This window comes from Abramis brama (assembly GCF_963993115.1).
Source record: "Abramis brama genome assembly, chromosome: 20".
Lineage (NCBI taxonomy): Eukaryota > Metazoa > Chordata > Actinopteri > Cypriniformes > Leuciscidae > Abramis > Abramis brama.
This window is the reverse complement of record NC_139982.1, coordinates 20,408,966-20,433,753: the sequence shown is the minus strand read 5'-3', so window position 1 is coordinate 20,433,753 and position 24,788 is coordinate 20,408,966. Positions and strand designations below refer to the sequence as shown.

Below are 24,788 nucleotides of genomic sequence, written 5' to 3'. Positions count from 1 at the left end.
AACCTGAGAAACCCCTAAAAAATTATATTAATTTAAAGTGTGTAGCTCCCCCCTCATCATTTTTTGGAGTTTGCCTCACAGGAGTACAGGCCTGTTGGTAAGGTAGGGTTAGGTAGCAAACAATAAATAACACAATTAATTATATATATATATATATATATATATATATATATATATATATATATATATATATATATATATATATATATATATATATATATATATATATATATAGTGTCTACAATAGACAACGTTGTTTGTTTGAATGTGAACTGTATGTTTGAATGAGCAAAGTTCCACAAGGTTCGCTCTTAGGTCCTTGCAAATTCTGTTTGTTTTCAAGCCCTTCAGACACTTCATGAAATCCCATATAGAGCATGTGTCACTTAGCATTAGCACGTCCCATTTGTTGAGTCTGAAGTTGTCACATTCATGCAGCTGACTTTTGTAGTTGGCTTCAATGGTTCAGTGACATTTAATATGCATAAGCATGTATTTTGCACAAATTGATTCCCTAAAGATTCACTTTACTGATTAATCCGACAGTCTGTGTTGTCTGACTTGTGTTTATCACATAGCTAGTCATCCAAATGTACCCTAACAACATCTTAAGCAAGAGGCACTGAGAGACACCAAGGCAAATGCTGAAAATAAAAGGTAGCTTGAGAACTTGTGCTTTCTACCATTTCTAAGGTGAACAAAGGACAGAAAAATGACAATGTCGCGCTACTGTGCCTCAAGAGAGCCAGCAGATCTACCTTTTTTTTCCTTCTCCAATCATAACCTTGACCGGCACAGCTGAGCATGGATACATTGGGATGCATGCTTGGAAATTCAAAGATCAAGCACACATTTGTGTGTGAGAAGATCCTTTGAGAATATAAGCATCTGGCATGAACCTGCACACCATTTCACAAGTTCAGAATTCATTACATCTCATTGTCACCGGTAGACAAAGGCAAAAACCTGGTACTCCAAAATCAATTCATGGAAGATTTCTTAACCAGTTTTCCTTTCTAACATCACCATAATTCCCATATAGCTAGAAGAATCATTATTGTCAAAAATTTCTATTAACAAATCTCTGCATGACAATGCGTGAGTGGAAAACGGGGGTAAAAAAAATGCAACAATCAAGCTTGCACAGCTGTTGCGGCGGAAAGGACACACCGGAATACCGTCACACCATTCCAGGGAAATGACAAAAAAGAAACATCTCACAAGTAACATCTCTCCAGTCAGCAATCCTAAATAAATATCTCACTTGTCATCATCCATAATTATAATGGCTCTCTCCTCCCCCTCTTTCCAAAAAAACTACTGTATCCCAATCACAATTCCAGCGGTCCAGATGATGTGCTCCTCTGTCACTAGCTTGGATCTACTCACCCCTTCCAAAATCCTTTTTGCTATTCCCCTTTATGCATTCAATATCCCATTTTTTAACTAGTCCTTTATATAATCAATGGATGCAGCAGTGATGGAGTCTCCCGTTCTGCAGCTAATTTAATCCAGAGGAGAGAGGGAACGCAGGAGGAGGAGAGGAGACGGAGTCGTCGACAGTCGGGAGACAACAGAGAGGGAAAAAAGGTTCTGCAAGAAGAGAGCCTATCACAATGAAGCCAGTATTCTCATTTGCTGGGTAGATAGTGAGGTCTGATATCGCCCCCTGACCGCAAACAACGGTACTGCAGTGGTTGAGGGTGAGTGTGCGTGATACAGATGCTTTTGGACACACCACCAAAAAGGCCAGCTTGTTCACACCAGATGCTTCCTGCTAGTTGGCATCGTGTGAACTTGTTGACCTTGTGAACACATCAGTGTCGAGTGAAGACGGCAAGTAGCGGCGCGCACTCTGAGAGCACAATGACCAGCCAAGTCTAGCTGGAAATGAATAGTCTAATTAAAGATGACTCATGTCGGGGTCTCACAATAGCATTACCCTAAATTATACCCTTTGTCTACAAAGTTATATTAAGTTAATATATTTAATTACACTAAAATAATATATTTAAAGTAATATAACTTCTGCCATAAAGTTATATTGCTTAACTAAACATGAATCATTATATTAAAACATCATATATTTATATATATAGTATATATATATATATCTTTTAGTGCTGGGCAACGATTAACCGTGATTAATCGCATCCAAAATAAAAGTGTGTGTTTACATAATATGTGTGTTTACGGTGTATGATTATTTTGTATATATAAATACACACATATGCATGTATACATTTAAGAAAAATGTGCATGTATATACTGTATATATATTTATACATAATTTATATTATATATAAATATTTCATATATAAATAACACATTTTTCTTGCATGTTTCTATACATGCATATGTGTGTATTTATATGTACAAAATAATTATACACAGTACACACATATATTATGTAAACACATTTTGGATGTGATTAATATCTGTGATTAATGTGATTAATATTATATATATATTAGTGATGTCAAAACGTTTAATCGCGATTAATCACATCTAACATAAACGTTTTTGCTTACATAATATATGCTTGTATATATTTTGTTATATATACAGACCCTTTCCAAAAAATTAGAATATCATGGAAAAGTTTATTTATTTCCATAATTCCATTCAAAACGTTAAACTTCCATAGATTATAGATTCAGGGCCCACAACTTAAACGATTTCAAGTATTTAGTTGTTTATTTGTACATAATTTGGGCTTCCAGCTCATAAAACCCACGAAAACAGGATTTCAAAAAATTGGAATATTACATGAAATCACACAGTAATTACACAGTGATACCATGGTCATTGAACCAGGTTTTGGTTCTTTTGGCAGTGTGCGCAGGTGCTAATCCTGCTGGAAAATGAAGGAAGCATGAAGTGCTCTGAACATGTCCTGGTAGACGGCTGCGTTGACTCTGGATTTAATAAAGCACAGTGGACCAAAGTCCTCTTTTCTGATGAGAGCAAATTTTGCATCTCATTTGGAAACCAAGGTCCCAGAGTCTGGAGGAAGAATGGAGAGGCACACAATCCAAGATGCTTGAAGTCCAGTGTGAAGTTTCCACAGTCTGTGTTGGTTTGGGGAGCCATGTCATCGGCTGGTGTTGGTCCACTGTGCTGTCCACTCAACGCAGCCGTCTACCAGGACATTTTCAGAGCACTTCATGCTTCCTTCAGCAGACAAGCTTTATGGAGATGCTGACTTCATTTTCCAGCAGGATTTGCACCTGCCCACACTGCCAAAAGAACCAAAACCTGGTTCAATGACCATGGTATCACTGTGTAATTACTGTGTGATTTCATGTAATATTCCAATTTTTTGAAATCCTGTTTTCGTGGGTTTTATGAGCTGGAAGCCCAAATTATGTACAAATAAACAACTAAACACTTGAAATCGTTTAAGTTGTGGGCCCTGAATCTATAATCTATGGAAGTTTAACGTTTTGAATGGAATTATGGAAATAAACTTTTCCATGATATTCTAATTTTTTGGAAAGAGTCTGTATATACATGTGTGTGTGTGTGTGTGAGAGAGTGTGTGTAACAGTTATGTCTTCATTTAGTTTGTCTTGTTCAGTTCATTTGCCCTCATTGTGTTTCTTGATTAGTTACCATTCACACCTGTTTCTGTTCTCCCTGATTACGTTCTCCATCATTAGTTCCCTTATAAAGTCTCCCTGTTTTGTTCAGTCCACGGTCTGTGATTGTATGTGTTACCCTGTGAGTACTTTTTGTCTTCCTGGAATAAATATCACTTATTTGGATTATCTTCGTCTTCGTATTCTCTCTCGTCACCTGCCTTGTTATCAGCGTGACAGAATCACCGACTGCAAAACAAAGTGAAAGTTTAGTGACGTTTTGCCAGCTCTTTTTTTATTTATTTTTTATTTATTATTTTTATTTGTTATTATGGATATCCCTGCTGTCCTCCTATGTTTTGAGCAGGGGGAACTAACCTTAGAGGACCACACAAGGATCTTTTTGGAAGTTGCCCATTTGACTCCCTACCCGGACGACTGCCTCTGCACTTTCTACCATGTGCGCTTCAACACCACGTGCAGAGCGCAGTCGTCCGGAGAAGGTCCCTGGGGTAATATTGCTGCATTTGTGGAGTGGGTGCTGGCGAGCTGTGACTCACCATTCACCAAAACCAATCCAACCAGGCTTTGTTAGTATCATGATGCTGATCATCAACTTTCTCTGTCAACTCAGGCTTTGATCCTGAGTTTAGGTGTGACATCAATAGCGAACAGCCAATCACATGCTGAGAAAGCGTGAAACTGCAATTTCAGTTCTCGCGAGAGAAGCAGCGCGATTCACTTCTCTCTTCCACGAGATGGAAAAATATTAAGAATTTAAACAAATTTACACAGCAAGAAGAAAATAGCTGTTTATGAAACACAACAACTAAAAGAAAAAGTCTTGCTATATCAGTGCAAGTAAAAGTTAAGTTAGTTTATACATTTGATAAAGGTATAGAGAGAATTGAACATTTAAGCTCACATGTAGTCATTTTATAGCTTTATCTATTGATACTAAAGTGTATTTATATTGCGTTCATATATTTATTCATTTAAACTGTGCGTAATAATAATTGATAAACTAAAATTGTACATGTGTGATCGATTAATAATTACAGAAATTATATCTAAATCATACAAAATTATTATTCTAAATAAGCATTACTAAAAGCCAGACAATTTTGTCTTTAAAAATCATTTGCAATGTGTGACCTTTAATTTGGAGTAGAAACAGGTGGAGTGACTTTATCACTGTCTATGGACTTTATCGCATCAGACATGTGTCACTTTGCTCACAGCTGATTGGTCCGAGTTCGGTTTGCAACCTCTTAAGTGGAGCATAATCTGCCCCGGACCAGGTTAGCCGTGGATCATTAGTTACTATGGCGATGAACACTGCTAAAAGCCAAACACTTTCATGGTGCCTCCCAGGGTTGGCGCAAACTAAACTAAAACATACCTGGCTAGCCACCTAAACCGGCTTCATGGTATAGGCCCCTGGAGTCACACTAAATCTTAAGACATTTTAAAGACCCCATAAAATCTAAAACACATATTTGGTGATTTTTAAGGCATATTTAGAAGGTCCAACATTCTTTTTTTTCTTTTTTTAATTGACACACTGTTAAACTAATATATATATATATATATATATATATATATATATATATATATATATATATATATATATATATATATATAAAAATCATTAGAGGTATAAAAAAGCAATAGATTAATTTTGCTGGACTCTATTTGCTAATGTACAATAAATTGACAAACTTTTAGCAAATATTACAATTATTTTTTATCATTTTTAATAATATTTATTATTTTACTATCTCTTAAGTGTTATTTCATGAACACCGATTTGTCTTTTACATACAGGCATATACTTTTTTCAATAAAAATGCTCTCTTTTTAAACAATAAACACTTACTAGCTAGATGACTAGCAATGGCAAGTAGTAAACAGTAAGTTACTCTAAAAAAAAAAGTAATTAATTAAAAGCTGCTAATTACATCTTCAACAGATTAATTAGATTACTGTACCAATTACTCTCTCAAAAAAAGTATTATATTGCTTAATGTAACGTAACTAAATAAGGGTTAAATTTCCTTTTTTTTTAAGACAAAAATAGCATTTGCAAACTATTTACTTTTTAGGTATGAAAATTTTAAACTACATTATTCTTTAAAAATGGCAAAAGTGATTGGCTGGCAACCTCACTATAGTCTTACACACTGGAGAACATCATTTGATGAAAGATTTGATGAGTTTGTTTTAAATATATTCTGGTCGTTGAGAAGATTCACATTCTGATTGTTTGGAATGCGAGGATGAAAATTATACAGCAGACAGGAGTAACAATAACCCATAGTTATAGTGAAGCAGCAGAAGTGACCTTGGTATAACCCTTTAGAAATGAAATTCGTGTGGGTGAATGAAAAAAAAACAGCAGCATCCAAGATGGTATGAGAAAAATCTGCACGCAACGGCTGCGGAGAAAATTATTAAGTGCTGAAATTGGGTTGAGGAATGCACTGGAGGTGTTTCAACTGATCTCAGATCACTTATCTTGTTGCTCGGCCTGTGAAAAAGAGGCATATCTGCTGAGAATACATCTTCATGACTCAGTCAATATTACAAGGAGAGAGTCTGAGGTCACAGCTGAGATTTTGTGGAGGAGGACAAACCTTTGACTCATGTGAGAACGCGGTCGCTTCATTTGTCAGCACGATGGATGACACAATGGGCAAAGGCATGACGTGAGGGTGAGAGAGAGTCGGACAGCTGTTAAAAACACTCTCTCTTTCTCACGCTCTCACTTTTCTCTCAATCCCAGAGGACGCTGCTTTGTGTCATCTCTCAGCCACTTCTCCACAAGTGATGACAGATGCTTGTTTATTAACCAGCCAATAAATTCAAAGACACACGTACATAAATAAACAGGCACAGGGATGAGACGGGACATGGCGATTGTGTGCGATCGGGTTTAGACTATCTAAAGAGGCCGGTTTCGGTTTTTAAAAGATTACAAAGTCACATTTTGAGGTACAAAGTCACACAATTACTATGAGAAGAACTCAATTGTGAGATATAGATATAAATATGTAAAGTCAAAATTAGAAGATTTGGTCACACTGAGATATACCGTTACGGTCACCGTGGTTTTGCCAAGAAATGTTCCTTTATCAACATATTTTGTTGATCCTGGAACAACATTTCTGTGTGAAAATATTCCTATCCCTATCCCTATACCTAACCTAGCTTAATCTTGACATAAACTGTAAACTTGTCCCTCAAATCTGATTGGTTGATTAGAATGTTGTTTCAGGATCAACAAAGATGTTGATCCAGGAACATGTTGTATTTGGTGAAATTTTGGTCTCCATAAAGTCACATTCTGAGATATAGTCACATTTGAGATTTAATGTCACAATGCCGACTTAGGCCATGTTTACACCTGGTGTTAAGATGAGTTTTGGTCAATCGGATCACAAGTAGACGAGGGACACATTCCTGTTTACTTTTGTTTACTCTTTTGTCCACTTTCAACCACTTCTGTCCTGATTTCTTCGAGGGGAGGGTCTATGGGCGGGTAAATGTATGGGCTTTTTTTCAGATCTTTCGATCTAATGGACAAAATAAGCTCACGCAATTTACATATGAACAAGACTGGAGACGACGGAAAAACAAGGAGAGCGGCAGTTTTCATTTCTGCTTTGACAGCCGCAAGATCACGCCGAATGCTGTAAATGTGTGTTAGAAATCAAGAATGGTGAGAGAACATTGTGCTTGGTATGTTTTTCATCTTCAAACCAAACTTGGGTCTTCAGCCGACAAAGCTTTAAATCCCAAGTCACAATTACGAAATATAAAGTCACGTATTGACATTTACAGTCACAATTACAAGAAACAAAGTCTCAACTGTGAGATATAGTTGTGTTGCGAGATATTGTCACATTTTGAGATATAAAAGTTACAATTACGAGAAACTAGGGGTGTAATGGTACACGTATTCGTATTGAACCATTCGGTACGAGGCTTTCGTTTTGGTGTTCGGTACGCATTTTCAAACCGAACGGTTCGTTGGACCATTTTTCCTGCCGACCAAAATTTCGTTATTTCAAATGTAGGCGGGTCACGCGTGGCAAGCGCGCTCATAGACACTAGGGGTGTAATGGTACACGTATTCGTATTGAACCATTCGGTACGAGGCTTTCGGTTTGGTGTTCGGTACGCATTTTCAAACCGAACGGTTCGTTGGACCATTTTTCCTGCCGACCAAAATTTCGTTATTTCCAATGTAGGCGGGTCGCGCGTGGCAAGCACGCTCATAGACACACAACACACAACATTGTCCAACATCAAATGGCAAACGTAATGTAAGCGGAATGAAACTGAGCTACTCGTTATTGTGTGGTTGACGGACCGTTTATCAGTTTGGACCAGTGCAGCGCGAGCCGATCTTGATCAAGCGACACTGTTACTACACAGCGCTAAGAGTGTTCGCCATTTGAATTCGCCACAGAAGTAATAACATTGCTGCGAGATCTAGTGAGAAACATTCACATTTCTCCATTATTAACGGATCAAACAGCGCGTGGAAGCCAGAAAGAAACATTGTGCCATGAATGAACTATCCAGTGTCCACAGATCTGCAACATTTACCATGGATTTACTGTAGTAACACTAACTGCAACCATGGAAGTTTGGCAGGAATAGTAGGCTATAATGCTTTCAAGTAACATTACGTTGGTTTTATTTTGACATTATGAATAAAATTGCTGCCCTCAAATGTTAATCTGAACTAAAAATAGACCTTTGTTTATAACTACTACAATATTAGGCTACATTTAATTTTTTCCAAGGAGCTGTTTTGTTTTATATGCTCCTAAGAAGAGTCTATTATAGCTCCATCATTGCTCAAAGTAAAAAAAAAAATATCATACTTTATGTTAGTTAAAAAAAAAAAACACAACACAAGTGTATCGTATTGAACCGAACCGTGAATTTTGTGAACCGTTACACCCCTACGAGAAACTAAGACATAATTACAAAAAATAAAGTCACAATGTGAGACGGTCACAATTTCGAATCACAATTATGAGATATAAACTCACACATTGAGATTCAGTCACAATTACGAGAAGCAAACATCTCAGATATTGTTGTTACAAGATATAAAATCAAAATTACAAGAAACTAGATCATAATTACGAGATATAGTCACATTGTGAGATGTAAAGTCACAGAGGTGGAAACAGGCTTCCACAGGTCTGACCCACAATATCTTCCGTACGATCTGGTTAATATTCTCTGATAAGGTGGGAATATGTCACCATATTGATTTGTTTTCACTGGAGAGGAGGTTAATAAAACATTCCAATGAGTTTCAGCGGTTTCTTTTTGACAGCATAATCACAGCTGACACCACTGCCCTCGCTGAGGACAGCTGAGCAGAGTATCGATCGCCTGAAAGTTTTCCTGCATTGGAACGTTTTTGGGTGCTGGAGGCCTTCGGCTCAAATAGACTAAAGCGGAGAGCCGTGATAAAGCTCTGGACACAGAGAGGGAAACCACGTGTGATGCCAGCCAAGAATCAATATCTCCCATTCGCTTCCACCGACTCCTACGAGAGGTCAGATTCTACATCATCTTTGAGTAGATACAAACACACAATATTCCTCTCTCAACTCTTTGTTTCTTTCTTCAGAGGTATAGATATCCAGTCACTGTGCTCCTTACCTCTGTTTACTTCATTTTAGAAAGCTGGACCATTGGAGCTGTGGCCTAGTAGCCTGGCATATTAAGTGGGCGACATGGGTTTGAATCTGGCTCTTTTTGCTCTCTATCCACTCAGCCCTGGAGTGGATTCGTCATGTACGATAGATTCTGACAATCAAAACAAAAACAGGCTTGTGTATTTATGACATCAATTACTGTTTTTTATTTTATTTTTATTATTTTTTTATAAAAACTGAGTATTATACTATTCATATTTTTAGTACAGCAAAACTACAGTGCTTCCAGTAGACTATCAGAGCTGTCAACACTGGAAACTCAGATGACATGCCTTCAGTTGATGAACAGCCCACTTATTTATAAAACTATATATTATTAAATTGTATACATAAAACTATTTTATTTACAATTTTCGTGCTTTTTCATTTTATTCGTTGTGCCCTTTTCTGACTATTGCTTTATCCAAGTAGTCAATCAATATTCAGAACCAGAAACAGACTTTTCTTTTTTGTTGATTAAAATAAAAGAATGCTTGGTAATATTATTTTTTAATATGAAAGAAATCATTGCCTACTACTGCCATTGCAGCTCTTTTTTTTTTTTTGTGAATGAAAGTGTTTAACTTCCCCGAGGGGGAACCCCCCCAAAAAATTGTACATACCCCCTAACTTTGTGTGCTCTGGCATCGACCCTTGAAAGCCTACAATCAGCAAAAGGAAAGAAAAATGGCCCAGACACCTGCATTTGAACTGTCTTTTTGACTCAAACAATCTACATTTACAACTAGGCGTAAATCCAAAACGCATAACCACAGCTATCAACCTCTTCCCTTTGTTAAATGAAGAAAAGAGAGGACTGTTAATTATGGTTCTGATATCTCCATCTGACTCACTTTGTTTGTCCTGTGATGATGATTCACATTAAAAATCACTCACACCTCTAACTCTAACAACCCAAAGGCAGCACAATTATGTTTATGTGATGACATGGCAATATACAACAATTTGAAGTGTATAAAGTGCTGGCACCAGCAAACTAAAAGCTTATGAACTACATAACCAATAATAAAAAAAAATTGGATTGGATTGATGCATATGAGACCACTTCAGAACTGGATAGCACAGCACTTTGGGATTGGGCACGCTTACCCAGCGTTAACAACACTGGTCGTGGCTGGAAAACAATGGGAATTGAGATCCGTAACACTCTTCCCAGTGAAATGTCACGATAAATCTACAGCAGCTACGATCGTACCCACAGTAAGTCCTTACTTGGGGCGCTGGGTAGGTTACGACCTACGACCTGTCCCTGAAGGAGGGAACGGAGACGTTACGTACCCCCCTGCCACAGCCCTGAACCACTGCTGAATAGCCGGGATCCCTGTCTCGGCTCCTCAGCAAAACATGAATGAAGTGAGTAATGCCGGTCATATTTATACCCGTATGTATGGGTAGGTGTGACTCGGCATGCAAATCTCACTGGCCAATGTCCATTGGCTCGTTTTGTTACCACTTGGAGGTGATTGGGCTCCCAGGCGAGACCCCATGACGCCAGTCCGACGTAACATCTTCGTTCCCTCCTTCAAGGAACGGGGGTTACATTAGAAAGACGTTTTAAATACTACAAGTAAATTTAGGCATCACAACATTGTAATGTACAGTATGAAAAATTTTGATTTTGAGATTTGCTAAAGATTACATTACATTTAATGGTTATCAAACATCACACCAAACATTTTAAATGTATAAAGCTGGAACCAACAAGCTAAGTGAATTTAGGCATCACAAAACACTTGATATAGGTCTATATATCGTGGCCACAAATTAATATGCGAGCAGCACATATTGCACAGCTCTGTTATGCATGAAGAACCCGGAGATGCCATCACCAAGAGTTTGTTTGTACAGTAACTTCATCTAACTAATTAGTCTTAAGTTCAAGAAAAAATATGCCACTTAATCCTAACTGAATTCGCTATGGTTAGCCTAGTGCTAAAATTTCTGTAGAATGGCCAAACAGCATAGATCATTCATAAAGCCATACATAAAGGAATTCGCATGCTCATGTCTCAAGCGTCAATAAGCTCTGCTGTAAAAACCAATGAAATTGGGAGTGGGCGGATCGACACGTATCAGCGCCCCATGTCCAGACTGCACTCAGGGGTTACTCTGTTGATCAGATCCCCAGACATCTAGAAAATATTCTCAAAATAGTTTGTTTAGGTGTTGAATTAAATTCCAACAGCATTTCTCAGAAACCACTTACTGCATCTTTAAATGAGCTTTAGATGGAGGTAATCTAAAAAACATTTAATTGAATGAGGGACCCAAATCATATTTACCGTAGGAATCAAAATATCATATTGAATCAGGGGTGGGTTCTGTTGACTAATGCAAGCAAGCAACCTTCAGTTTTAGTACTCCAGAAACAGACACAACAGGATGATTTCATTTATGTCATCTTGAAAAGTGTATCATGTAAAAGCGAGGAGAAAATGTCTATGATATCTGCATCCCATAAATGGTAAAGTCTTTTTGCAAACGAATGAGCCTTTTTCCTTTCCACTGACTCTACAAAAGATCTTGATGAGCTCAGGTCGGTTAATCTAAATATAGAAATTGAATCTTTGTGCGTCACTTCAAGGTTTCCATTCCTAAAATTACAATGAGAAATTGGACCTGGAACTTTAAGTGGTTAAAATAGAGATACCAAAAAGGACAGGAACTATGGCAACCAACCCATTTTTGGAAAGTAAATGACATTGTTAGTGTTGATTCCTGATGCTCATACTTTTGGTTTAGGGATTTGAACAAAACAAAAGTATTAAAGCTTCTAAGCGACTTTTGCTTGGTAGATGATATGCCATAGTTCACCGCTTTTGTTTGTCAAGCATTGCTCGGATATCTGGCCACTGAAGCATAAAATCAGACCCAGAATTTAAAGGCAATGATGTCATGTCAAATATGCGTCTTTGTCATGCTGAATCATCTGGGACCCTGTCCCACCTAAATGGTGCCGCGATCTCCCACCATCTGCCGGAGGAAGGTCAGTTATTTTTCCTCGAAAAACATCTTGAATTTGCATGTTGCAATATGTGACTTCTCTATGACCAACACTACTGGCCTAATTTCAAGCCATTGACACAATTCTCCCTTCTCCTAAAGCATCTCTAGTTTATGGTGTATTTTTACTGTGTATATAGTGTCTAGCATTATCTACACTGTCAGAAATAGGGGTACAGTAGGAGTCCATTTCTGTCCCCCAAGGTACAATCTACACTAACGTACCCCATAGGGCTTATTATTGGACCTCAAGGTACACATGTACCTTTTTGAGGGTCAAAAAGCATTAAAGGTACATATATGTACCGTTTCTTTTAAAGGTAGAGGTACAATATTGTACCCTTGAGGGTACATCCCCAGTGACAAGCCACTGTACCCCTAAAGGTACAATTATGTACTTTATTTTCTGAGAGTGTATCTGTCCATCTTTCACTGGTGAGGTGTAAAATAGATACTTTGGTATCAAGTTTAATACAAGTTAAAGGGTTAATTCACCCAAAAGTGAAAATTCTGTCAGTAATGACTCACCCTCATGTCGTTCCAAACCCGTAAGACTTTCGTTCATCTTCAGAACACAAATGAAGATCTTTTTGATGAAATCTGAGAGCTTTCTGTCCCTCCATTGACAGCCTATACCACTTTCAAGCCCCAGAAAAGTAGAAAAGACATCTTAAAAGTAATCCATGTGACTCCAGTGGTTTTATGAAGCGACGCAAGTGCTTTGTTTGTGCAAAGAAACATAATTTACCACTTTAATTGCAAAATATTAATCTTCAACACCCATTCACGCAACAATGTCTGCTCTCTTACGCCAAATCATTCCGCCCGGTCTAAACGCTTGTAATAGGTTTACCATTAGAAGAAGGTTTGATGATGTCTGATGACTCATTATTTAAATTTTGTTCATTTTGAACCAATAAAAGTTACACAGTGTCCCTTTAAATGGCTAATTTTGGAAAAAAGCAGTGTGTAACTGACCTGTTACTGAATGTATAACTGAATGCATTTTCCACCTCAATCCCGTCCAACACAACCAAAGACAAAAACAACAACAGTGTGAATTTCAAGTAAATACATACGCTCTGGGGGTCAATTCTGGATCTCTGTGACAAAGCACACGCTCTGGGGCACTGAACAAGACATTAAAGCCTACAACCACATAGTGATTACTGCACAAAAAGACCTTTCTCTGCCAGCCTCTATGACTCTAGGCTCTTAAAGCACCGTCTTTGTTTTGTATCCTGCTGTTGTGTAATTCAACACAAGCAGTCTACACCTCTTTAATTTGCCTATGCATCTCTAATCCCAAAACAAACATTTTGTTCATCTTCTTGTTCTCCACAGCAAGAATACGGAAACTGTGGGCTGCAGAGCAAACATCGAATGCAAACAGTTCATACACAATGTATTACAGTATGCTAAAATTAAAGCTGATTTCGAAAGTCTAGCATTAATAGTAGGCCGTGGATATTATTTATTTTCCAGACGCAGTATTTTAGATACTGAAGCTAATTCTGTGATAAAACAGAGCTGTGTGGACTCTCTTGACTAAGAATATTTCTCCTTTGAAAGCACAGATTTTATTAGATTCAAAGTACTGATTCAAACATTACAATATTATGAAGTTGTTGCTTTTTTGTCCGGATCAACTAATTTATTTAAAAATAAAATAAAATTTACACATAATATTTTATACATTTTAAAAAAACTGCTTATTAAAAGGCACAATATGTAACTTTTTTGCTTTAAAAATAGCAAAAATCACTATATCTATGTTATATATATTTTTTAGTTGTGTACTTACATTATCCCGACTGTTTCCAACAAATTTCAAACCAGGAGAAATTTTAATTTAATTCGAAGACACGGCACGTTTCTTTATTTCCGTTTTGTCGCAGTCAATGGCGTCATATCCGCGTTGTCCCTGGTTTCCGCTCGTGCTGCCATGGTAACCAGAGCTATGAACTAGAGCCCTCTGATAGTAACCAAGACGACAGACGTGGACCACTGTAGTTCGCAATGTCTATCTGCACGCTGTTGTTGTTTCGTTCAAACATTATGGACCATGGCAAGCAGACTTTGGATAAAAAAGGAGAACTAAAACGAGAATCAATGTCAGCGCGGTGTTTTCGAGATGCCGAGAGCTCCCATAGACAGTATATAAACGAGAGCTCCACGTCCGAGACTTCAACCGCTCCTACATGTAACGTTACTTTATTAAACAGGTGAGCACATTTACATAAAACTAATCAATGTTATATAGTTCAACAATGATAAAATGTTAGAATATGATCTGTATGTTATTCTCATGTTGATCTAGCTTACTGCTAGTCTCAGACAAACTAACACATACATTTCAACACATTCAAATGCAGTTTAGTGTGATAGTGTAATGTTAGACCAAGTGAAACAGCGCTGCGTTACCTCACAAGTTTAATTTGTCTAATAAACTGACCTGTGAGTAGTAATTCTGCGTGTAGTTCGGTAGAATGAAATGTCCATATTCCTTTTATATCCGCGGGACTCGCGTCGCGTTTGGAGCTGATAGCTGTCTCTTAGCAATCCCGAACTGCTTCATATCACAGTCATGATAAAAACATCAATGTATTCAGTCATCCATAAACATTATTAGATCGGTCGGCTTGACGTTGACGACAAGATCCATAGTTCTTAGCAAATGTTGCGTCATCAAACTACGCCTTTGTTATTGTAAATAGGTTAGCGACCCCTAGTGGCGAAAAATTCCATACTGTACGTTTAATATTTGGGGTAAAAAATTGTCAGCCAAATCCAACCAATATTTTCACCTTTTTATGACAAGGCAAAGTTAGTTCAGATTGTAACATGTCATGTGGTGAGACAACTCCCCCCCCAAAAAATATTTTATTATATTTTATACCAATCCTAATCCCAATTACACCAATCCCAAATTATATTTATTCATGATATTTGTAAAAGAATATTTTTATAACGAAAACTATATTTGAAAACTTTTTTGAAAATAATGATTAAGATGTGTACACATGCATTCAAACTGTAAGCAAAAAACTAATTTGACAGTTATACCACATAAAAAAAATTGAGTCATTAAACGTATGCTTCTTGTTGAAAATGGCACAAGTTTTTCAAAACCACATAAAACCAACTTGTTTTAAACAAGTGTTTGTCCAAATTGACACATCATTGACCCTCCGTAATGCAAATTACTGAAGGCCATATACAGGATGCTGAAGTAACATCAGCATTTTTGTTACAATATTAAAAGTGAAAAAGTCCTTGGCCTGTATTCAGCTGGATTACTGTAAAATGGATCAACAAAACTGCATGTGCCTGGTAATAATGTGTGCATCTCAAGTTAATAAACACAATAGAAGAAAGAATAGAGAATGAGAAACTTGTGCATTAAAGAAAATTAAATCTGCTCTTTTATAAGTCTATCCGGCAAAGCGAGCTCTCTGTTCCCTGCAGTGTAGAAAGCACAGAGCCGAAATTAACTCCAGTACCGTTCACTTCATGACAGATGGCCAAGTGTTTTTATGCACAGATCTAAAGGATAAGAACCCATATCATGATTAATTATTTACTAAATATGTTTTTCTCATGCGGATAATCAAAGTAAGGCAGCCAGTTTGAGAAACAGTTTCAGAAAAATGAAAATCTTGCTTGCACACTCTCCAGCTCCCGCGTTTGTCATGTTAACATTCAAAACGGCTGTCTTTGACATCTCGTGCGCTTGTAGTTGTGACTTAATAATGGATCAAAGGCGCTTCTGTGCCCTGATTGGTCGACGGTGTACCCACTTCAAAATGGCAATCACAACATCAGCATGAAGTATATCATTCTGTCTGACGGGAACCATGCAGTTCTGTCCGGTTGATTGCAATCAGTCACTCCGGTAAGCACATTAAAAACCATCATAATCCCAAATAGCAGCCTAGAGGGATTCCAGATGGATCTGCTTTACAAATTAGGTGGCACTTGTGCTCCACTTGCTTAGTGAGTGGAAGACTGCAGAATATAATGCTCTGTGCTGCTAGTGGCTTTATGGAGCATTTTCCGTTTTCATGATTAATCGGATGCGGTGCCGAAAGGTGCGTTTCATCCTTTAGGTCTAGACCAAATTGCCAAAATAGCTGGAATGTTACATTACATAATGTGCAAAAAGCTAAAGAACATTCACAGCTCTCTTAGGGAATTGTTTCCAGATTTGCAACCAGCCAAAAGACAGACCGCATCTAATAAATATGTAGTGTTGTTACAACAAGGAGGACAAATGGCAGATATTTTAAAACAGCTCTTTGTGTTAAAGGGATGGATCACACAAGATTGAAATTATTTCATCATTTACTCCGCCGATATAAATCTGTATGATGTTCCTTCTTCTGTTGAACACAAAAAGAGATGTTTAGCAGATTGTTCACACTGCTCCTATCCATGCAATAAAAGCCAATTCATGACAAACCATAAACAAACCATAGAAATATGACGGCAACACCAAGTTTCCGTATTGCACGCAATTGGTTCTTGTTTGTTTTGTAACCAATCACAACATGCCAAATTGCATAAATGAGAAAAAATAACTACTGTAATTTCAGTCTCACACAAAAGTATCGAATGAATTCCGAAAACACGTTTGGGTCGTAAGTTGTTTGGACTACTTTTATGGAGTTTTTTTTTTTTTTTGACAGGCATTTGGTCACCATTTACTTTCATTGTATGGCAAGGAGCAGCGTGAACATCATCTGTCTCTTTTTTGAGTTTGACTGAAGAAAGAAAATCACAGGTTTTCAATGTTGGGTGAACTATTCCTTTAAGAATGAAACAAAATATAAACTATAATTTATGGAATTGGTCACTAGTTAAAAAAAACCTGCTGTCAAACTGCCATTTGAGCATACTGAGGTCGAATGCCTTTAGAAATATAAGTGTGGGACGCAGGTTCAGTTGCGTATAGGTTTAACATTTTCCTTGTGCAAATGGCAATGCACTGCTGTCAATGAATTGTGCATTTTAGAGGAGAGTGGGGTAAGATGAGCCACTTTTTTTCCTTAAACTGTCCTCTAGGCAACATCATTAATAATTATTAGCGTTAATAAAAATAAAAACACCTTCATATCTTGTCTGATATGATATCAACTGAACATATATACCTAAATAATCCTATCATGTAGAAAATGTTCATTCGTAACATAAAATGTTTCGCATTTCTCACGTGCATCTCTCAGTCTGGCTGGAGGTGACAGGTTCCTTCTAAATATATGATCAACATTACGCACAGTTTGCTAGATTAAGGGGCGACACATCTTACCCCGCTCGTATGTGTACTCTTTAGAGATGCAAAGGAAAGGGAGATCATAAGAGATGGGAAATTATGAAATATTGAAAAGCACAGATGAAAGAAGATGACTTATTTAAAAATGACTAAATGCAAGATGAAATACCAAATCTATCCCACATCTCTAAGGAAAATGCCGACCATTATGACAGAATAATGACTGTCATGGATAAATTACACTTCAAAGCAAAATAAGTTAAACCCCCGAGGCTGCAGAAATCTGCTCAGAGTCATGTTCGTGTTAATCAGTTTCCAAATCCATTTGTGCAAACTGAATACGTTATATAACCAATTATTGCACTTCACAACTGAAAAATAATGAGATTATATTGCTGATATTTAAAAACTGACAGCGCATCATAAGAGTCTGGGAAAACTGGAGGTCGCAGCGCCGGATCGTTCGATGCGCTGAGAGCAAAGAAGTGTAGTGGCACAGGATTACGAGACCACTAAACCAAATATCTGGCCCAGAAGATTAAATGAAAACATGAAAGACGACTTCTAAAATAAGACGGCAATAGACGTGCTTTATTCCAAATGAAACGTGGTGCTATGCAGAAATGTGATGTATGAAGGCAGCCTAGTTGACTATTTAGCTTGATATTTATATAACTGTCAGAATTGGGTCGTTATGACAAGTTGGGCATCAAAGTCCCTGTAACCACCAAGCCACAAAAGTGAGTCCTGGACATGCACCAAGACACACCAATACAAACACACCATCTCCTCCATCACATCAAAGCAGGATGGACTGACTGAGACAAAAATAACATATGTTGTGGCAGTCGGCCCATCAGATCCCAAAGGATAGGACGCACATGCATATAATACAAACTAGTAGGCTACCTACTGTATCTGTTCATATTATGTAAGTTGCTGTTGTACTTTATGTCTTAAAGGGACAGTTCACCCTTAAATGAAAATTAAGTCATTATTTACTCACCCTGGTGTTGTTCTAATGCCATATGGCCTTCTTTCTTTCATGGACCACAAAAGTAGAGTTTTTTTTTTTTTTACAAATGTCCCACTCGCACTCGTCCATAATGGCAGTGACTAGCGACCAGCATCAAGCTTTTTTTATAAAGATGCAAAAGTATCACAGAATGATCCCATGTGACATATCATATATTTCAAGTGTTATGGGGTATATGATACGAAATTTAATGTATTATTTAATGAAAATCCTGACTTTAGCCATTGGTCTTGTTCGTTTGACTCTGTTAGTGCCACAGTTCACTCTGTCTCGCCCATAAAAAGCACACAAGTTTTGAGAAATCAATATTAACAAAAATACGACACAAAATAAGATCCCTGAACCTTCTTCTCTGAGGTGAATATATCCGTTTTGTTCGTCGTAACAAAAAATTTTTCACACTCATTCTGACTGTCATCAGTGTGGTCCAGAGATAGCCTAATTAACTCAATTTAATAACAGTAATAAATAATTGGGATTTATTGGCGTTGCATCGCATTTTTGTTAATCTTGATTTCTCACAGAGATGTTGCGTGTGAATTGAATTGCAGCGACTGAACGTTCAGTCAAATTGAGGTTGAGTAAATGATGACAGAACTTTAATTTTTGGATGAACTATGCCTTTAAATACCCGTTTTTTAGCTTAGCAGGACAATCACATAACACAACTATTAGAAAAAACACCACCGGAATAGGATTTTTAGATATAATCTACTAATTGAATCACAAATTTGGATATTCGCAATGTATATTAATTAGTGTTCCGCTACAATGAGAAATCATGGTGCATATATGGCCAGTCCATTCCTGCATTCAAATGCCTTACTGTACCAGATTTCAATCATTAAATCAATTTATTCAGCTAGCCTCTCTGTTCTTACGGCCATTTACAATCTAAGTACACTATAAAACGCCTTTCGGACAAGTTCCCCAAGCCCTGATCTTCAGCAGCCAGTCAATATTTACTCACTCAGTCCACTGATCTGGATCTCCCTAGACACAACTATTGCTTGCATGAAGATATTTTTTGCTTTCACTTGGGAACTGGGGATGCTTTCCAAAGCGCTGGCCCGGGGGCTGAAGTTCGCTTCAAACTAGAGCGAAAAACACTGCAAATGTACAATAAGCATTGTTGAAAACTCAGCACTGTAGACCTAAAGACAGATGCATGCCTTCAAATCCCATCTCTGTAAGTCAACATCTGTGTGAAAGATAGCATCACTCCTCCCATTTACACAGCAAGTACCCTCTCCTTTTCTCCACCGAATGCCATTGTTTTTTAAAAGCTGCCATATGGCAAGCCATTTTAATATTCATTCCTGAACACTACTGGATCTTTTTAAATATCCCAGATGTTACTAGTATTTATTCCAACTTTACTAGTACATATTTACACATAATACATAAGTGACATTTAAGACACTAGTGTTTATCCCCACTGTTATTAGTAACATTTCTAATCTCACTAGTTGCTGTTGCCTTTTTACTGATCAGACAGATTTGATCAGACAGAATGACCTGAAATGAAATTCATTGAAAATCTTGCTAGTAAAATGTTACTAGTAACTGGAATGCATCCTAACGTCTATTCAATTTATAACAGTGTTTGTTTGTTTTTTACAATTATTGATATACTTTATACTTTAATAAGCTTTTTATTTTTATATTTTCAGTTTTCATCATTTTAGTTTAATTGAGTAATTATGTTATGTGCCTTTGTCATTTTTATTTAAGTTTAATTGATTTTTTTTTTATCTCAGTTTTAGTTATTTATTTATTTCCAGTTAGTAATTTTAGTGCTTCAACTCAAGTTATTTGCTAAGGCAACATTTTAAAATTTTCGTTTAGTTTACATGTCCCATATCAAAGATGCCTTGATATGATTGTAAATCGCTTTGGGTGTACAGTAGTACATATGAAAGCGCTATATAAATGCCTCGTTTATTCATTCATGTCTAATATTTATATATCTTTTTAAGCTTTATTTCAATTAACAAAAATGTTTTTAATAGTTTAGTTCATGATAATAACCCTGATTGATACGGGAAACTACTTATCTATTAAAGGACTAGTCTAGTACTTAATTTAATAAGCTATAACCTAATAGAATAAGTTCTAGTACGAACATAAATAGTTACTAACTAGAACAAGGCGACCAGCAACGAATGGAGTGCGTACTTAGAAAATATTTGTTATTTGAAAGTGAACACAGATCCAGAAAGAATTCAAAAAATGTTCAATTACCAGTGACAACTGCCTAGTTAATTGTCACTATGATAGTGAGTAGTAACAAAAGAATAAGTACTAGTATGCATAAGTATTAGCATACAAGTCACTACTGGAATACGACCTACTAGTATCTAATAGTTGCTACTGAGATTTTAACTTAGTCAACACTGGATTACTCACTAGTCAATTAATAGTTCTAGTAAAATACTGCTAATTTATACTACTAATTTAAGAACTAGTAACTATAGCTACTACTTAGTGCTAAGGAATAAATGTTAAGCAGGCTTGCCACAGCCACCGTGCAATTTACGAGATCAATGAAATTGCCTTCAAATATTCGCCCAGTTTGCCCATGGCGGACCCGCGGGCCAAAATATCGGGGAGGAACAACCTCCGCCCCCTCCTGATTCCACGGTGCTTACAATCCAAAAAAAAAACCTCTATTTATATTGAAACGTGACAATCCGCTACATCGTAACTTATGTTGCCACGAGCGACAATGGAACGTTCGCGGCTACAATCGAATCGATAACCACACCGATCGCGCGCCGTATCCAAATGCACCTTTGTGTGTAAACAGGATTTCTGCTGAAATAATGTGCAGACAGACAGCAGTCCCAGACAGCGGAGGGGTCGCTCGCACGCTCGCTCGTTCTCACGCAGATATGTTTATCCTCACCTTGCTTCACGCACTTCAGCCGGAACGGGTCTTTGCAGTGCTTGATCACAGCCAGCACATCCCTGATGGTGAGCCCTGCCACCGGCGTATCGTTGACCTCCAAGAGCAGCTCGTCCTGGGACAGCTTGCCGCTCTGGACGGCCACCTTACCCTGCTTCACCTCCCCAAAATAAGGGAAATTGCCATTCTCGGCGCCCCCTTTCAAGTCAAACCCCAGCTCGCCCTCTTTATTCCTGGTGAGCACCGCTTCGTGGACTTTGTTCGTCCAGTGGTTCTTCTTCTTCAGACTCTTTGACATCGCTGACAATTGACGACTCGCCTACCAGTGTGCGTCTGCTGGATGGCACCACATCCCTGCCCCAGTGTGGCGTGTCCCGAGGCGCGCTCAGATCCTCCGCGGCTGGCCGCTGCTCGTAGTATCCATGTTGCATGCGGTGGAGTTGCGCTGAGAGCTGCAGCAGCAGTACGCAACTGGATGGAGGAGCACGCTCGCTTACACGCTGACTGCCGAGTGACCCGGATGTGATGTCTACGAGGAGGCAGGAATGCTAGTGCATTCCTTAGAGCGAGCTTCACGCAAAAGTGTCTTGAGGAAAAGAGAAGGGAGATGTGCAATGGAAGGTGGCTTAAACAGGATGTTGTTCGATTGCAGAGTTTATGGAACAGATCGAGTCTATTACCAAGAGTTAGGCTACTATTGTTGAGTTACTAACTCAAATATAATAAGTAAAAAAACAGACGTACATTTTCTGAAGAAAATGTGAGTGGTGCTTGCAATGGAAAAACTCTGCACTAGGCAGTTACAAGGGTCTTTTGCGTGATTGCTAGAAAGCTAACTCCCAGGTCTGTGCAATGCTGTGATACTGAGATAACCCATGAGACATCACAGTGTAAGATATCACACTGTTTATGTTGCTATATGGTTACTAGGGTGCTTTAACTGGTTTATGGGGTGTGGCAGTTACCAGTTACTAGACAGTTACCAGGGTGAAATAGACATGGATGTCTGCCCGAATCAAAAGTCAAACCTGTGTCTCTGTGATGTTCTGGTGCTGAGATATGGCTTATTCCTGTTGTCACACGGTTGCTAGGGTGCTCTTAATGGTTGCTAGGGTGTGGCTACACAGTTACCAGGTTGAAACTAATAGACTAATGTGACATATATATCTGAGTGAAACGTTATTGCTATTGTTGTATAGTTATTGTTCCACAATCTTTTTTTTTTTCTTCTTTTTTCTTAATGTAGATTTTGTCCATTGGGAATTTATTGGATTTTTGGATCGTTTTTCCGCTTTCGCGCCAATAAACGTCATCAGAGAAGAGATTTCACTGCAAATAAATATTAATTAGATACACTTGAATTAAAAAATAATGATGTGCACAGATAAATCATTTATCATGGTAACTTGGTAACTTAACAAAACCAGTTGAGAGACTCACTCGCATGTAATACTCCTAAAGACATTCACTGGTCGCCACTTACTGGTGTAGCCTACTGTGTAACCTGCAGAAAGAGTCACCGAAGGAATCAGTGAACGAATATTTTTGGTAAATGGATTCAAAATATTCAAGTTATTTGGAAGAATAAAATACCCACTTGTAGCCTACTCTTCTTTTTATAATGTGTAGTTGGTTAATAAGGTATTAAACAGTCTTAGTGTCACGCCCGGAACTATCTTTGAGGAATCGACTCTCAATTCCCACCCCAACGTCGCGGGAAAAAGAATCGGTTCTTTGAAGGATCGACTCAGAACCTTAGTACTATCTAAAGCTCACTTAGAACAGTTTTAGTGAAGTTTAGACTTATTTCAAACTTATATAGAATACGAGTCTACCTAGACAGCACTTTTGGCCAAAAATGCTTTCTAGGTAGGAAGCTCGCTAGATACAGCCGATGATTGGATTCTTTCACACTATTTCATATTAGGCTACATTCTTTGACAAAAATCAAGACGACAACGAAAAACCTTTTGTTTATGGTTTAATACTCGTATAGCTTCGCGAAGAAATTGCAAGGACGTTTCATTCAATGTTAAAGGGATAGTTCACCCAAAAATGCTTTTTTTTTTTACATAATTTACTCACCCTCATGTTGTTTCTTTCTTCTGCTGAACACAAAATATATTTTAAAGAATGTTGGTAATCAAACGGTTGATGAGCCCCATTGACTTCCATAGTAGGAGAAAAATATATACTGTGGAAGTCAATGGATACCGTCAACTGTATCCATTGTATCCACAAGTAATGAATTATAAACTCACAATCCCAGGAATCTAATCTAAATTCACTATATTTGTTAGTAGCCCATGATTAATAATAGTTGTATAAAAAACAGACGAGATTCAGCAACATTTATGATACTTAGATTATGCAGATTATATGCAGATTAAAGTGGATAATGTGTTCAGTAAATATTGTCTGGATTAAGATTACCAGGCTTTTTCGTAAAAGGTCTATATTTTTTTGCTTATTGACAACAGTTTTACGGGCACATATTTTTCAACCAGGATATACGAGCTAGGCCGATAATAAAACCTTTAAAAATGTACATGTTGAATCTACATCTAATGTCCATTAGCCAAAATCCCATTATATAGTAGGCTAGGCTATTACTACCACACAAGGGAACTTATTCAGCAATAAATGCCCATAAATTCCCCCTAAAAGCTATCGTGCCTTGGCATATGCAGTATTCAGAAATAATTGCACCCATTTGGCATCCACAAAGTACACGGAGTGGATTGAAGTTGCTAAAATAGTCAGGCTAATCTATAATGTTAATGTTATGTGGTTGATCAAACAGACAGAGATACTGTCTGATCAGGATATTGGAGCTCCGGTGTGATAAAGTATGGCTTCTTTTGACCAGGTTCTCCATCTCTTTTTCTTACCTTCCACTTTATCAGTCGTTAGTTTGATCTCCCCGCAGGAGGCCTGAGAGATTAGTCAAATCACTTACATTTTAATCCCAATTTTAAGATAAAATAGAGCTTGGGTCACATGGACATGTGGATGATCTAATGAATAAAATCACCATGAAATCAAAATGGACAATTCTTTTTTTATGGAATATTGCAGCATCCTTATTATAAATGATTTATCCGTACACATCATTATTTTAAATTCATCAGCTCTCGTCATCTTTAATCAAAATAACTTCTCAAAAGTCTCTTCTCTGATGACGCATTTACTGGCACGAGGGCGGGATCAACCTGTCACTCACATGAGATCGACCAATAGC

At 37.6% G+C, this 24,788-nt stretch overlaps 2 protein-coding genes across 4 annotated transcripts in view; both read right to left on the bottom strand.

Moving 5' to 3' along the window:
- The window catches only part of magi2b (membrane associated guanylate kinase, WW and PDZ domain containing 2b), an 85,762-nt gene extending 63,596 nt beyond the window's left edge, over window positions 1–22,166 (bottom strand). For all 3 annotated transcript variants that reach the window (XM_084094712.1, XM_084094714.1, XM_084094713.1), the window contains exon 1: window positions 21,548–22,166. In XM_084094712.1, the coding sequence (XP_083950838.1) occupies window positions 21,548–21,845 (298 nt within the window). In that variant the 5' untranslated portion in view covers window positions 21,846–22,166. The remainder of the gene's footprint in view (window positions 1–21,547) is intronic.
- kctd15a (potassium channel tetramerization domain containing 15a) overlaps window positions 1–24,788 on the bottom strand; it is a 572,168-nt gene that overhangs the window by 211,273 nt on the left and 336,107 nt on the right. The window lies entirely within an intron of this gene.